The 16,424-nt window shown below is 37.1% G+C and overlaps 2 protein-coding genes and 1 non-coding gene across 3 annotated transcripts in view; all 3 read right to left on the bottom strand.

Moving 5' to 3' along the window:
• utrn (utrophin) overlaps positions 1 to 7,277 on the bottom strand; it is a 183,611-nt gene extending 176,334 nt beyond the window's left edge. Inside the window, exons 1-2 of the mRNA XM_088002105.1 lie at positions 6,869 to 7,277; positions 4,643 to 4,807 (exon numbers count right to left, since the gene is read on the bottom strand). Coding sequence (XP_087858231.1) covers positions 4,643 to 4,715 — 73 coding nt within the window. The 5' untranslated portion in view covers positions 4,716 to 4,807; positions 6,869 to 7,277. The remainder of the gene's footprint in view (positions 1 to 4,642; positions 4,808 to 6,868) is intronic.
• Positions 7,278 to 9,665: 2,388 nt separating this feature from the next.
• Positions 9,666 to 9,748, bottom strand: trnal-uaa (transfer RNA leucine (anticodon UAA)). The gene has a single exon. It is a non-coding gene; the product is annotated as a tRNA-Leu (tRNA).
• Positions 9,749 to 12,423: 2,675 nt separating this feature from the next.
• Positions 12,424 to 15,548, bottom strand: LOC106934220 (syntaxin-11-like). The gene is made up of 2 exons (XM_015013985.2): positions 15,331 to 15,548; positions 12,424 to 13,685 (listed from the first exon to the last, which is right to left on the bottom strand). Exon 2 carries the CDS (start codon positions 13,678 to 13,680, stop codon positions 12,778 to 12,780), a length of 903 nt encoding a protein of 300 aa, XP_014869471.2. The 5' UTR covers positions 13,681 to 13,685; positions 15,331 to 15,548; the 3' UTR covers positions 12,424 to 12,777.
• Positions 15,549 to 16,424: the final 876 nt, after the last annotated feature.

The following is a 16,424-nucleotide window of genomic DNA, read 5'->3' on the forward strand; positions in this document are numbered from 1 at the left end:
ATGTTTGTTTCTCGCTATGGCCGATGCTTTATGCGGACGAGCAGAAATAATAAGACAGAATAACATTTACATCAAACAAATGACAACTGCAGCAAGTACGTTTTCTCAAACGGACATGCTGACATGCTCTCTTTTTTTAAATAGTTGGTGACAACCTTTGAAATTTATTTTTGAAAGCATTTTCATTAGATCCTAGGGTCTTCATGAACTAATGGCTGTTGTCCCAGCTGTGAAGATATCCCTCCACCTGCCAACCGGGCATCACCCACTCACTTCTTACAGCTCAAGTTTCAGCTCCACACAGCCTACACATCTTCTAACAAAGGAGCTCCTTATCTGCATTTATGACTTTACAGCACCCACAACTCAACTTCGTTTAGATACAGAATACATTTTAAGATCCAGCCTTTACAGACTTTAAGAGGTGTGAAAAAAGTAGGATATAAAATTATGATCATGATGTGTGCGAGCATATATAGTCCACTGGTCATTTTTCATCATGCTCAGGGTCTAATAAGCCCTGAATGATAAAACGGAGAACGTAATTGACATTTTCACAGAATTGTCAATGCAAAGGTATCACAAAACTGAGGTGAGAAAAGAATTCTGCATTGATTTGTTTTATTATTTTGTTTTCCAAATAAAAATCATACTAACTGTGATTTAATATATTAAGTGACTCCAAATGGTGAACATCTTTTAACATCAACAAATTAACCCTTTCATGCATGAATTATGATCCTTTGTGTCAGGATTTTTTTCCAATTTTTTTTTATTGTCTTAAGGAATTAAAAAAAGTAGGGGAAAAAATGTAAAAAATTCTTTTTTTTTTTTCAATTTGTTTTTAGGTGATCAATTGTAATTTTCTCCAAATACAAAGTTGTTATTTGAAAAATACATCAGTAGTATTGTTCTTTAGGGGTTATCAATATTTTTTTTACCTGCAAGAGTTGTCTACAGTGGAAAGAGATCAGCAAGCTTTTTTGTCCGTCGGCCATATTGGATTTAACAAAAATAATTTCTTGCATTTGCAGCTGATGGCCACTAGTTGATAGTGTATTTTATGATGCATTATGTCCACTTCAGGGGTCTGTGTGCATTTATAACATAAAAATCCACAAGAAGCACAAGAAAATGGCTTTTAGATAGCTGTCCACTGTAGTGACCACTATGCATGAATAGGTTAAACTTGCAACATCCCAAAGAACCAAACAACCAAGTCAGATTTTTTTAGAAAAATTGATCTGTAAATCATTGTAGTTTCAAAACACAAAACAATATGTCATACTTGGTCTTTTAAAAAGTAATTTTTGTGTGTATTCTTATCCACTAGAAGAAATTAAGGAGGCACGCTTCAAAAAAAATTGGTTTTATTTTGTTAACTTTCACAAACCGATTCTCTAAACTTTTTATGCAAGTAAATGTCGCTGGATATTTGCAGTAACACTTAATGATTAATTTCAAATGAAAGCAAATATTCAATTTTAAGGCGATATAAAAATATCACATATTTTTGCACCATTAGCATGTATTAAGCTCCAGTTTTCATCTTCAAACGTATCTCGTTCTATTCCAATAAAAAATAAAACTGAAAATTGTAGCTGCAAAGTGACAAAATGTTTTAAGCATCAATGGATATTACTGCTTTTCCAAGGCACTTTACTTATAGGCATACCAACGACATGTAGGTTAAAAAAATAAAAATAAAAAATAGGGTCAAGGTTGTTGTGTTTCTTCAATATAAACGTATAACTCTGAAGATATCAAACTGTTTTAGAGTGCCACAGCAATGGTATGTACTAAGTGTGTAACTATACTTTTTTTAGTTGCTATGGTGACCTGAAACTTGGTAAGAAAAAGCCTTGTGGTCTGAAGACTAGAGCTGTAAATTACAAACTCTTCTGGGAGTACCGGCTCAGTGGAATTCCTGGCACGGATCTGAAAGCGCACCAAGGCTGGGCGAGTGCGGAAAGCTGGGACATGGACTTTTTTCTTCTTCTCCCCCAGTGTGTTTGATGGTTGAGAGAAACAGCAAAGTGCAACTAGCAGGACACTGCAACAAGTCAAAGCTGTAATTTTGCTTTAAGCCAGAATAAATGATTCTGGGAGAAAAGCTCACATCAAATTGACCTAATGAAGATATGGTACGGTCAATTCATGCAGTTCTAGGGACTAGTTGTGCATTACATAGATACAAATGTTGCTAAATTGCTCTCATCTATAAAAGAAAGTATATTTTCACATAACTACAGGTTTTCTTACACCTGCTGATTTGTGTTTTCTCCACTCTGGTGGTTGTTCAGTAGAGTACAAGATCGCCCTGTCATAACTATTATATAACCCTGACAGTTTGAACTGTCTGTAATGATTTACTGGCATCAACACATCAATCTATCCACTTAGCTATCCATCCATCTTCTGTCACTCATCCAGAATCAGGTTGTAGGGACAACAGCCTCAGCAGAGGTTCCCAGACCTCCCTGTTTGGCAGCTAACTCTTTTAGCTCATTCAGGAGAGTCTGACTCATTCCCAAGCCAGTCATGGGAGAGAATCACTAGGCAAGTATCAAGTCTGAACCCGGGCCTCTTCCCAGTGGGACATGTCCAAAACACATCCCACTTGTCAATGCAACTTTACTTGTTTTCATAATAAACATTAGATGAAGCTAAAAGATGCGTCATAAACATATTTAATTATTTTCAGCTGTTTGACTAGAACATCATCTTTTTGACAAACAAGAGTGAGAACCGTGGCGCCTGTAAATACATTTTTTGTTTCCCGGCCAAATCTGATTGCAATCATTGATTCTAGCAAGTCTGTTCTACATTTGGGTTGTTCTTTAAACTTTTCAAAGTCTCCTCACTGCTTACATCTAAGCATATGCTTGTATGATATTCTCTTAGAATAGTGCAGCTTTTTCTAAATCTGTTCCTTATAAAGTAACAGTAGGAAACAAGCTGATATTAGCTGGTTAGCCAGTCTGGCTATCTGCTAGACAGGGACTGCAGTGACAGACATGTTGCTCATTGCTTTGCATCAGAAATGGGAGGTGCTCCTTTAGTTTCTATCATGACCATCCCTGTTTTTAACCTTCTAAGCACCCGGATTTATGGGGCAGGGACATACTGCACCATCATGTGCTCCATACAGACAGATAAAACACTCATTTTCTGACATATAAAACATACTTTCAACCAGAGGAAGAGTATAACAAATCATTTCTGCAATGTTTAAACCTTAACCTTTTAAAATTTTGCCATGTATTGAACCCCATGACTAAGCCTACCTACCAAAAATAAAATAAAACAATACATACAAATACTTGAATTAAAAAGTGTGACAACAATTGCCATCACTTCCTTTGCAATCCATGCAGATTAACAAATGATGTCTGGAATGTGGACAGACAACTCCTCTCTTGCAAAAATCACAGCATGGGCACCCAGCCTACTATGATTTAAGAACTAATCCCAGGTCTCATCCAGTTTAAGCCTTCCAGAACCACTGGACTGGGGATCAATGGGTGAGAGGCTGAGTGTACACTGGACCCGTCACTAGTCCATCACAGAAAAAAAAACACCAATTTAGACTTCAAGGCAATTTAGAGCAGACAAGCAGCTTAACATGAATGTTTTGGTTCAGTGGGAGGAAGCCAGAGTACCAAGAGAAAACCTACATATGAATATGGAGAACATACAAACTAAAACTCTATTCAAGCCTATGTCCTTTTGCCACAAGGCAACAGTAAAAATGATAATGGAGCTCAATAGCAAAGTTCAATCTCTAAACTTTATGTGAACTGTCTCAAATGAACTAGGAAAACAAGCGCATCAAGAATGTCAACTTTCTGCATCTACCTTGAACAATTATTTGTTTTAAATCCAATTTTTTATGCGCTATGTGAGTATTATCTATATTTGCTAAAACAAAGACCTCCAAATCCCTCGCAAATACCCGGGGTCTTGTATACATGTTTTAAACCGACGCATTTTTGTGAATGCTAGACGAGTTCTGTACAGAAAGACGAGCACTTCTCAGTCGCTTATCTTTCACTGTCCCTTTTGTTATTTATCTGAAACACAAGCTATTTAATCTTTGAAGGACACATAATTTACCCCCTGGGAATTCCTCTAAGTTATCTTAAATTACCTCACCTTTTCCCACCTGAACAACAACTTGTTTGTGCATTGTCTCTTTCTTTGAGGGAGGCGTCTACAAAAGATTAACCTATGGAATGAAAACATTGACAGAGAAAGACCGTTGGGTGTGGCTCTTTAAACCTATCCCTGCATTCTTTTCTACGCCGTTCTCTGCTGCCATTGGTCAACTTTTCCTGCTGCTTTCTCTCAGTGAACTCCGTATAGTCAACTGTCTCCGGTTCGCTTCACGTGCTTTGCTGCTCGCTTTGCTTCCGTCCCTTTTCCCCGGGCTCCATGGGAACTGAGGCTAACCACGCACAACAGGATTTCTGGCTCTGTCAGGGTTTCCTTTCGGTCCCTATACCCTCAAGCACCTTATTCTGTGAGGTGATGTGTACCTAAAGAGGCCTGGAAGCTCTGTCAGAATTTGCACTTGCACATGTGCTCACTGACTAACCATGCTGGGTGCTCTAGAAGAGAAGTCACTTTTTAGAAAACATACCTGATCTCCACTTGATGATTTCATTAAACTCTTCATTGACTCCTCCTTCTGCAGTGTCTCCTTGTAATGCCATTGTAGATTAATAATCCAACGTTTGCACAGATCAAACTATGTGGTACACCCCAAAGCCACTTTGGAAACAGTGGGAAAGCTCCTCTTCTGCCCCTGAGAGAAGAAAAAGTTGTCTTAGGCAAAAGTATTTAGATATGAATGATGTATTTAACTTTTGCTTCTATTTAAAATAACTTCTTTAATGCTGTTACATCTGTGATTGTTGAGTGTATTTCAGTGGATTTTATGTAAAAGACCAACAGAAAGAATTAAGCAAATATGAAAAAAGGAAGGATACATGGATATTTTTTTTCAACCAACACTCTGAAATGTGTGATGCTCATTTGTATTTCATCCCTTTAAGTTGATACTTTGTAGAATCACAACTATGGACATGTAAAGACTAAAATTTTTAGACATTTCCTTTTGCAAAAAAGCTCGAATCTGTCAGACTGAAAGGAGAAGGTCTGTAATTACAGATTTTAAAATTCTTAACCTCTCCTTCTCCCCTCCCTATAGGTTTTAATCGTGGCTGGGCCATTTTGACACATGAATATGCTTTAATGGTAATCATCCCATTGTAGCTCTGGTGTTATGGATCAGTCCTGTTGGGAAGTGAACTTCTGCAACAGGCTCGGTTTTACAACCAAAGATGAGATTTCTTCCAGGATTACCCTGTGTTTGGCTTCATCCATCAACTCAGTCAACCCTAACCCGCTATTCTGTTTACGTTTAAAAAAAAGCCTCCCCACTGTATATAATCCTGTCACCACCAGGTTTCCCCGTATACATGATGTTTAGTTTTACAAAGTTGTTAGTTTTATTCCACACATAGCATTTTGCATGAACACCAAAAGGTTACAATTTGATTACATCAGATGAGTGAATGTTTTTTTTTCATATATTTGCCCTTTTTGTAGCTTTTAGTACATTTCACATATGAATTTCTATGTTTGATTTTGACAGCATATTTCATATAGGGATAGGGAATCCATTATTAAAAAAAAAAAAACATTTCTACCTCAGAATGTGGATATATTATATCAGTTTTTCCGATTCAAAGGGAGTGAAAACGTTTACAGGGATTTGTAACTGACCATTATCTTGAGGACCTTTGCAAATGAAAACAAAATCCTTGAAGGGGGAAAAAAAATCTCCTTTGACCTATAAATAGGAATGCATAAAGTTGAATCTTGTTTTGTTTAGTTAACAATCCCTATCATGGTTCAAATTCTGCTTTGTGTGAACACTTTGCTTTGATGTGCCATCAATACACTCCATTCACAGTTTTGACTTATCTAACAGTTCTACTGAGTTGATTTTGGACCCTGGCAAGGAGCTTATGGACATAAAACTGAGATATTATTATGCAATTTGTTGTCATGTGCTAACATGCAACTGAGCATGTGATTCTTTGTGGACGTTTTAAATTTACAAACAGGATATGAAATAAAAGCCATCCCTCTTATCCCTCGTGCGCTCATTTATAACTCATTTATAAAAGGCCAATTGGGTTTTGTGGTTCGTTCATTAAAAGGGTTTCCATCCACTCCCAAAACATTTGAGGGAAGCTTCTGTGCAGATTTACCAAGCTGTTGCAGGGTGAGTCAAAGTTCTTACAGCATGATGTAAAACCCCAAAAATAGCTGTATAAGCAAGGAAAAGGCGGCACTATCTATCTTTGCATGTGTGTTAAAAATTTCAGTTCCTCTCCGAGTTAGACGGGTAGTTGTGGCGACCAAAGCAAAACAGAGATACAATCTGTCAGATAGGCTGAACTCCTTGAAAATGTTACTATATAATGATTTAGAAGTCCATCTGAGAATTTGGAGTTGAAATGGGCTACGATTGGGCCAAGTACATTTATTTAAGTCGTCTTTTTTTTTTTTTAGGACTCTGACAAATTCTCCAACACAAACACGAGTCGGAGTGGCCTAGTTGGAGTTAATGTTTCATCTCCAAGGCATGACTGCAGCGAATACTCAGCCAATTCAATTAAACTGCAACGTGCACACCAACACCTACGTCAAGACCCCAGGTGGATTCACTTCAGTGTTTTGTTTTAAGAAGCTAATCTAACCTACCCCGCTTCCCCCGAAAGATAAACACCAGCGGTGAACTTTTAAAGTAGTGTTCTTTAAGGTGTCTTGCTATGTTTAAAAGAAACAAACTCACCTCCACCGTCTGTCACAGGGGTCAGGAAACGCGTTCCCTTCAAAAACAACTTCAAAATGTACAAACAAGGCCTAATGTGGCAAAGTTGTTTCCGAGAACAAAAGTCCAAGCAGTTTAAGGCATTTTCTACGAGGCACAGAGCACCTTCCTTATCAAAGCTTAAGTCCAAGCTCAGATAAAGTAAGGAGACCCTTCCTGAAGAGCATCCAGTCTCCACGATATGCTCCCTTAAAAAAAGATTCAGGAGACGCCTCTTTGCTGCTTAATGCCGAGCAAAACCCCGTTGATGTCTTAGTAGTTTACAGCTTGCTGTGTCCCTAAAACTGGAAGTCGGTTACAGCATTTCACAACTGAACACGGCGGTGCAGGTCCTACAACTTTGTTCCTGTTGCTTTCTTGACTCTTTCTCCCTATTGCTCTCACTGATGTAAAGTTAGCCACACTTACCTGCTTGAAGCGGAAATGCAAGAATCCGTCTATCAGAATAAAACAATTAGTTGTTTGACTTGCACAAACTGTAACGGACCATTTGCTGTGTTTGTTCAGGGTTTTATTCTTCTAGAAAGACAACCAGATAATTAGTACTGATTTGCATCACATCGAAGATAAACTCCCATTTGGAGAAGAAAATAGAAATAAACCTTTATTTTTGAAGAACTTAACCGGAAGTATTTATGTAACGTGCCTTTTTTAACAACCGCCTCTGGCTGTTCCCTTGCCTGTAAAAGTTTTCCTGACTGGGAGATGGAAACATGGCGCGGTGACCGTCACGTGACGTAACACCACCAAAACCGGCAACTCCCACCAGAAATCCCCCTTTATTAGAAAAAAAAAACACTATACGAAAAGTCATGTGAATACAGAACTGGTTCATTCAACAAATGCATAACTACATAAATGATTGTATACAATAACATTTTTTTTAGAAAATTTTAAAACAAAACCAAATGAATAAATACATACTTTGGTTATTTGCAAAATAATTAAATGTGTAAATCATTCACAAGCAATTAAACTGACAACATGCCAAAATTGTGGTAACTTCACACACACACACACACACACACACACACACACACACACACACACACACACATAATATTTATATATATATTTTTTTTAAATATATATGCTCAATATATATATATATATATATATATATATATATATATATATATATACACATTCTCAAAAAATAAATCAACTGAAAACAATTTCTTCTAAATTACTGTATTTTTTTTATGTGGATGGTGACTTTTAAAGCTGAGTATATAAAGTTTCCCTTGACAGAGAAACCTAAAAAAGTAGAAATAGGGTGCAAAAAAAAAAAAAAAGTCCTTCAAAATTGTGACTCCTGGGAAGACTAACAGCATTCTACCACTGATTGCTTATTTCTTTGTTTGGGCCAACAGCTCATAACTCCTGGAAATGCTGGATATCCATGTGTTATCCAACCATAAAGTGGATAATAGGTGGAAAATTACACATAAAAGGTTTAACACATTTTTTAACCAAATAACTTATTGTAATTTTTGATCATTTTAAAATAATGTTTTTAATGCATTCTAAAGCATTTCAATACAAATACTATTAAAATGTAATTCACCAGCTTTACTCAAAATTAGATTCAATTTAAATTTAGGTGTTAAGCAAAACATCTGGACAGCAGACAATAAACTAGGAAATAAGAACATTTTCCTATACATTTATAGAATTGCAAAAAATAATGTTTTAAAGACATAGAACCTCATTACTAGTCCTGTGTTAGGTTTAGGAGAACACATCATTCATTGGAATACCTGTGGAGCAAATAATAAAATGTGGAAGAAATTTATGAGCAGAGATGTTGATTATTCTCCCTCCCTCTTCCTCTTCTTAGTTGTCATGGCTCTTTTGTGGTTGATCCATCACTCAGCTCAAAGCAGAAGCTCAGATTCACAAATAAGCACACTTGTGAACCCCCAAAACCTGTCAAGTGACAAGATATTTTCTCAGCAAGGAATGCAAAGACACACAAGTGTGAATACTCACTGACGAGTTTGAAGACATATTTCCAGATAATCTATTAATATTTAGATGTGATGTTTGTGGTCACTGTGTGATATTAGTCAATAAACCCCTCTTTGTATAAATGACTCTTGAGCTAAGGTGAGTGTTGTGCAGCAGCTATTTGTAAGTAAAACCTTCCTGTTGTTCATCCGTCACTATTTCCCAAATTTACCCCGCCATTGCCAGTCTAATTACAGGGGCATGTATATGAGTGTAGGACTCCAGCAGGTCCAGCCCTCAAACCACAACAGGGTCTTAGAGCGCCCTCTTCTGTCTAAATGGCGCACCACCTAAAACATATGGATTAAAAAGAATACGTAGGTTAATACTTTGAAAACACAAAATGCACAAAAACGAGGTGAAGGGACATCCATGCATATTACATTGGATGTATAATTGAAAATAATAAATTTTGCTATTATGTTGCATTCCGTCAAACTCACAAATGTTGTAATATAATAGTAAAAATCATTTTAAAAAGTATGATTTCCGTTTTCCTTTGATTTACCTAGTAAAATTAAACAATTACTTTTAATTTTTCATACGAGTATTTGGTTAAGACAAAAATAAAGACTTATAATCCATTTAAAAAAAGATGTGCCTTTTTCCCTTTCTCCTGCTGTGCCCCGCGTTCAAGGTTATTCACAGACTGAGGACAAACGTTGTCGTTCAAATATGCGTAAGAAATGTGTTTGCTTCTAAAAAACGCCAAATGGAACTTTTTTTGAATCGTCAACAAAATACATACTACCAGGAGTGGGGTTCGAACCCACGCGGACATATGTCCATTGGATCTTAAGTCCAACGCCTTAACCACTCGGCCATCCTGGTACGCTCACATTGATCCCGAAACGAGGGTTTCATAAAAGAAAAGCTGTCAGTGTTTTCAACTCTTTTTCGATTATTTATTTTGTGGTTTGCGTTTTCATATTATCAACATACACATAATGCATCACGACAATGCCTCTATTTCGCGGGGTACTAGCAGAAAGCTAATCTGACTGCTATGCAGTCAGCACCTACAACGACAACACCTCAACACGTACATTGGCAGGCTGTCTCGTTCATTACAATAGTGGGATACAATGAAATGCTTCAAAATTCAAAATAATTTCGTCATGTTCAAATAATACACGCATTGCTGGCAATTGTTGACATTCTACGAAAAAACGCTGCTAATGACGTTAGCATGGCGTTAACTGAAAGCAAAAGTTTCAACCCGGTACTTTGACGAGCGAACACCAGCCATAATTTTGCTTCGTTTAATATAAACAGTGTACTATTTCAGTTATAAACCACGTAAAATCGCAAAGCAAACAAGACGGAGGCGCAAAATGGAGTTTGAGTTTCCCGAAAGTTACAAGTTGTTAATATTCTCACTCTCGAAGATTCTAGACCTGGTTCGCCTGTTCCAGCCTTCTGTGCTCGCATCTTATATGTCAATGCTCCGCTTTTAAAAATGACGTCCCACATCAAGTTTTGAAGTGTGAAAAAAAAAACTCTGGCTACTCCTACCCACACGTTGTCAGTCATTTCGTCCACTCTGTTCCGTAAAGAAAATAGCTCGTACCCTTTACCCCTGTATATCTAAATATTTTTTTTATGAATCATTAAAAAAAAGCTAAGCTACAATTAGAAATCATGTAATTTGCAGTAGTACTAAAGAGTAGTACTACAGATCAGGCACATAGAGTGACCTGTACAGTGATCAGATTTCAATGCATAAGCCAAATGAAAAAAGTGAATAAAGTAGTAAAACAGATTCATTTTTAAACAGAACACAAAGAATTAAACCGATTATAATACCTGAATAATCTTGAAATAGTTCATAGACCGTGTAAAATTTGATGAAGAGTCAACTGGGAGGCACAGAAGTTGTTTCAAGAAAGCCTGAACAAAAGACTATTTGCGAGAAGCTACTGCCTATAATTAGCAAGCTTACCTTTTATATTGTCGTCATCGCTATGTGTTTGTGTGCCACTACTTTTACAAAAGACATTACACAATGAGTTATACAAGCCTTCAATTCTAGAAAAGCTTGGCCGGCCTCTACTTCTAGAAAAGACTTCACACACGTGGATTATACATGCATCAGGTTCTAGAAAAGTAAAGCCGTCAATGATCCAATGATTAGTGTCAAGCAAAATCGACAATTTCAGAAATAAATCTGATTTTATTTTAAAATGTATAAGAACAATATTACAATTTAAATACAGTATTATCTTTTTCTCTTAAGAAACTCTTTCAGCTTCAAAGACAATACCTTCTTAAAGTCATTTGTAGTGCTCACAAGTCAGCCACTAAAGGCGGCCAATTTTCGTAACTGGTTGTTCTTAAAGTAACCTGGGACACACCTGCTATCGGGACATGAATGCCCTGGCAAATGTAGTAAGTGAATCACTCTTGGAGAATGTCATGTTAGTTCCTTTACTTCTGCCAACAAAACATACCACTGCCAAATAGTGTTTACTGCTGAACATTGTGACACTGCTTAATATCATTTCAAGAAGTTTAAATTAGGTTTTTGTAATTAATCTCAAGGGACCATGGCAGTTTAAGAACAATGAATGAAAAACACAATTAGTACTTTATTGTTTATTTTTTTAATTTATTTATTTAGGACAGCTTGAGTTCTGTGAGGCATCGATTTCATTAAGAAAAACATTATCAGTGGTTGATGATCAGCTTTGCAGGGAGGACCGTTTCTTTTTCAATTACTGCTATAACTGTATGGTTGGATTGAAATACAAACTACTTCCTTGCTATGTCATTGGGTTAATTTTACTTTCCCAAAGAAACAATCTAATGCTTTTTGCTTCAGTACCAAAACTGATTATTATCCTCAAAAAATGCTCCATCATCAAAACTGATTGGGTTGATAGAATGTGGAAGCATCTAAAAGTGCTGGTGCAGTTATTGCAAGGCTTTGAGTGATTTCTACCCCGGTCTGTGACCTGATATGCTGTTAGTGATTGTGAAAATGTGCTCATTTTTATTCATGGAGTCTTTAACTGCTATATTGTGAAGCTATTAGACAAATGTAACTGGATTTTCTCATTGACAAATGCAGACTTCATTGCTGAAAACTACTTTTCCGCAATCATCTAAAGTTCCTAACTGCTCCCGTTTAGCACTTTTCAGCTACAACAGCATGTATCTATCGTTTCAGGATTCTTATGTATGATTTTTGTGGTCCAACATAAACACTGAAAGTTTCCTTTAAAAAAAGAAAATCAATGGGTTCAATGAAGTAATAGACTTTAAAAAGAATAAAATATAACTTAAAAAAACAAAGTATCTCCTAAGTTCCTATTATAAAAACCCCAACCATGTCCGTCTTAGAATTGCACATGGACACTGGGAAGTCTGTAATTCACCGTCTTGTGTAAATTGTGAACCCTCTTCTTCTCGTGAATCCAATTCTTACTCATTTCCAAACATGTGAGCTGCTTCCCCACGTGTTCCAGGTCTGTTTGTGTACCAAAATGTGGGTCACTCAGAAACAATTGACTGCAGCAGGAATTCATTTTAATCCAAACATCTTTAAACAAAATTATTCCAAACTGAAACATTCTCCATTTAAAATCTCAACTCATCTGATGTCACAAACACACCTCCACTGATGAATTCATGTAATCATAGAGAAATTTTACTATACTAATAAGCATTAAATATCAAGCTGCACATACTGAAGTAATTCCAAAAATTTGAGTATCTGAGTATCTGTAAAGATTGCAGTTCCCATTAATTAAAATGATTGCAAGCTATACTTCATACTGATCCCATCTCTTTTTATGCGGTTAAAACATCTGTCTCATAAATTTGATTGTTCGATAAATTGCACATTATTGACTGAAGTCTTAGAATGCTCCACTTTGTTTCCAGCATGGTAGCCAGGGACAACATTGCAAACAAGGGTTCTTCTTCTTGTAAACTTTGGCCTTGACTAATTTACAATTTACATCTTCAATATATTCCTCCGTATTGCACACATTAAGTTGGATATTATCAACAAGTAAACCCTGTTCTTCTACGAGCATGGCCATGTCGAGGAACAGTTCGTGGACCTCCTTCAGTCTGGCCTCCAGGTCCATCAGCTCTTTATGTCTGCCTTTGATGTCACCCATGGCTGAACGGCATGAACGGCTACCATCCTGGCAAAGGTTCTGGGACAGCTCGGTCCAGCCCTCACCACCTTTGTCCACCAAGTCATTCAGATCTTCCTCGCTCATTTCTGCCCCCATTATGGAAGCTTGCCTCTGTAGCCTTGTTCTGCATGCGCCTCTCTGTTTCTCCTCAATCTGATGGTAGTCACTCATGGCTTCACGGAAGGAACAGATGAGCGTTTCATACTGGGTACGGGCAATGCGAGTAACTGCAGCGTTGGGACCATTTTTCTCCTCCAGCCTGCTGCACTCTTTACCCAGGTTCTGTATTTGGTTATACAGAGACTCTGCTCGATGATGGATTCCTCTCGCAATGGAGTCAGAGTCCCTTTTCAGAAAAGTGAGACGTCCCACAGTTGTGCCATAACGCTCATTGTGGATCCTCAGGCGCTGAATCTCCAAACTAAGCATGGACATATCTTTGCGTATGGAATGCGACTCCTGCAGGATATCATCCATTTCTGTAGAGTAATCAAAAATGACAGCATCTTGAGTCAGAGTCTTCTTGTCTACGTCGTATTCAGGTCCAGTGAGCTCCGGCTCATAGTCCTCCTGCTCTTCGCTGATGGTCTGGAGTCTCACCAGCATGTCCCGCATTTTGCCTAAGAACCCACATGAAGAAAATGTTGGTTATTGGATCTAAAATGGTGGATGAAATATATTGTCAGACCAAAAACAATTGTAAACTGAGGCTTACGTAAAATTAATTTTGGACATCCTCAGGATAGTTCAACATTTTAATTTGAGATTGTGTTTTAAAAAAACAAACAAAAAAAAAACAAACTATTAGCTAAGCAACAGACTCCCCAATTAGATGCCCAGTAGATTCTCAGTCACTCCTTGCTGGAGGGGCAAAATTAGACTATATTATAGCTGGAGGAAGGTCTATCAAGAACAGCTTGTGTTATACATGTGACAAAAAAATGCATGTTTTCTCCCAAATCTAATGCAAGACTAGCTTATGGTCTGAACCTTATGGATGAACCTTATGGGTCACATTTCCAAAAGTCAATGCTCAAACAGCATGTCTACTATAGATATTGGCTGTGGCACATGATGGGGTTGCTTTTCTTCAAGATGAACTGGATTTATTTTGTTGCTTTTTTGTGAAGGTGGAAGAAATGATAAATAGTTCTAAATAATAGTTTTTGACCAACACCCTTTAGTTCTATACAAGAAAGCTGAAGATGAAGTGGGATTTAAAGACTAATAAACCTTTGAAATGTCCTAATAAAAGACTAAATCACAGAGATCTACAGTCACCTGCAGATCTCTGTGCAGGTAGGTGGTGGACAAGAGATATCCTCTCAGCCTTACAGATTTGGAGAACTTTTTAAATTTTCAAACAAGCTGATAAGACTCCAATAAGAAGCCTAAATGCTCAAAGTGAAGCAGGAGAATGGTCAGCAGATAAGTTAATGGATGTTCATAGTTATTTGTGATATATTCTGTCTTTCACCCCATTCTTGTCTGAGATAAATACTAGGATAAGTTGGAAGAATGAATGTTCACAGTTAGGTAACCAAATTGTTGCAGCTGTTTGATCATTTTTAGAGGACATTTCCTTCCTTTTCAGTTCAATCATAGAAAATCAAATATTAAAAGTTGAAATTGTTTTGAAATTAACCACAGCATACTTTTGTCCCTCTCTAAAACATAACATTTTGAACAGGGGTGTGTACACTTTATCTGTATCTGATGTGCAGCTTTCTAAATGTTTTTAGACATCCACACAAAAAAATGTCTGCCTCTTAGCAAGTTTGTATTTTGCATTACAGTGACATTTTATCTGTTACATTGAAAGCAGTCACAGATGACTGGCTCAAAGGAATGTCTTTTTTTAAACCAGGAACAAGGAAGATAATTTACTGAAAACAGGGGTAATGACAATGAATGAAGGTGTGTTACAAATATCTTATGCAAGTGTGGCTTGATTTACAAATACTTTGGTGGTCTCATTTGACTCAAAATATAATCTTGTTCTTGGAGTTTTGCTGAATGCAGTCTCAAAATTAAGAGCTCTCGAAAATTACTTTCACCATCTTTGGTTAAAAATGTGGAATATTTGACATATTTGCTGAAAATCTCAAGCGCATTCTTATTATCGACACCAAAACAGTGTTAGCACCAAGCTGCTGAGCATTAATTAAGTTGCCCTAAACAGCTACCCTCATATCAACAGGTGGCTTCAATTTAACTGAGAAAACAAATCTGAAATTGTTCAACTAAAAAATTAAAACAACTTACCGTTTTTGGAGTCTCACAGTATCCAAAAAGCAAGTAAAACCCTTTTCAGCTCATCTTGTTTGTTTCATCCGAAGAGCTTGTGGCATTTTTTCACTCTGACGAGAAGGAAGTCAGCTGTCTGCTCAGTGTGCAGCCGCCTGCCACCCCTTCACAGGTGACATACCAAGGCCTTCCCACTAAAACACCATAACTTCCTCAAAGACCAAGTTTCTGGCATTAGCATAGCCATTATGAGACTCAATAAAGAGTCAGTCCTATCAAAGAATCCATTTGGAACACCTGCCGGTAATTTTTTTTCTCAAAACTCTAAAGAGTTTCCCTTTGAACTGGAAAAACAGCCTGCATAGTTCATGCATGTTGAGTTAAGAATCCCTCTATATGATTGAACTGAATTGACTTTTTATCTGTAAAGTGCCTTGAGACGACATTTGTTGTGTATTGCTGTTATGTAAATAATCTGAAATGAGTTGTATTAGTATATATTACCGATGTGGTGAAAGCGCTGGAAGAATTACGAACTCTAAGAAAAGAGAAAGGAGAAAAAAAAGTCATGTCGTGGGTGTCCACCGTCACTCCTCAATGGCAGGTGACCTGCATGTTTCCTGCTATAACAGATCTAAATCAAATGGCTAAATTTGTCAGGATCTTGGGTTGTTTGAGTTTGTTTTAGGCTTTGTTGTTATTTGTGTTTCTTACTATTTTCTATTAATTCTGCCTTGTTTCTATTTTTTCATCAGTTCCTTTTTGGTGATTGTAGATAAGATTATTTCTTGTGTCTAGTCCTTTCCTTTGTTACTCTAGGTTTTATTATATTTTGTATATCTAGTTATTTGTTAGAATTATTTCCTAATCCCCAATGTGTCACTTGCTCTTTCTCTTTTTCTCTTCAGGCTGCCTACTGCTTTTTCCTCTCACACTTGCAGCCTGTTAGCTCATCAGCTCAGGTCCTTGTTCAGCATTCAACCTCCCAGTATTTACACCTCTTTCTCAGTCACTCCTTGCTGGTTCCTACTGTTACTTCCATTTCCTCTCTGTATCTCTCATATTGCCTTGTGCTATCTAATTATTGTTTCCTCTGATTTTATTTGCATTCT

Source organism: Poecilia mexicana, unplaced genomic scaffold (genome assembly GCF_051168715.1).
Source record: "Poecilia mexicana isolate PSO_F unplaced genomic scaffold, ASM5116871v1 scaffold_21, whole genome shotgun sequence".
Taxonomy (NCBI): domain Eukaryota; kingdom Metazoa; phylum Chordata; class Actinopteri; order Cyprinodontiformes; family Poeciliidae; genus Poecilia; species Poecilia mexicana.

Coding starts and splice junctions, on each gene's coding strand:
- LOC106934220 (XM_015013985.2), bottom strand. CDS start 13,680: ATGCGGGACATGCTGGTGAGACTCCAGACCATCAGCGAAGAGCAGGAG.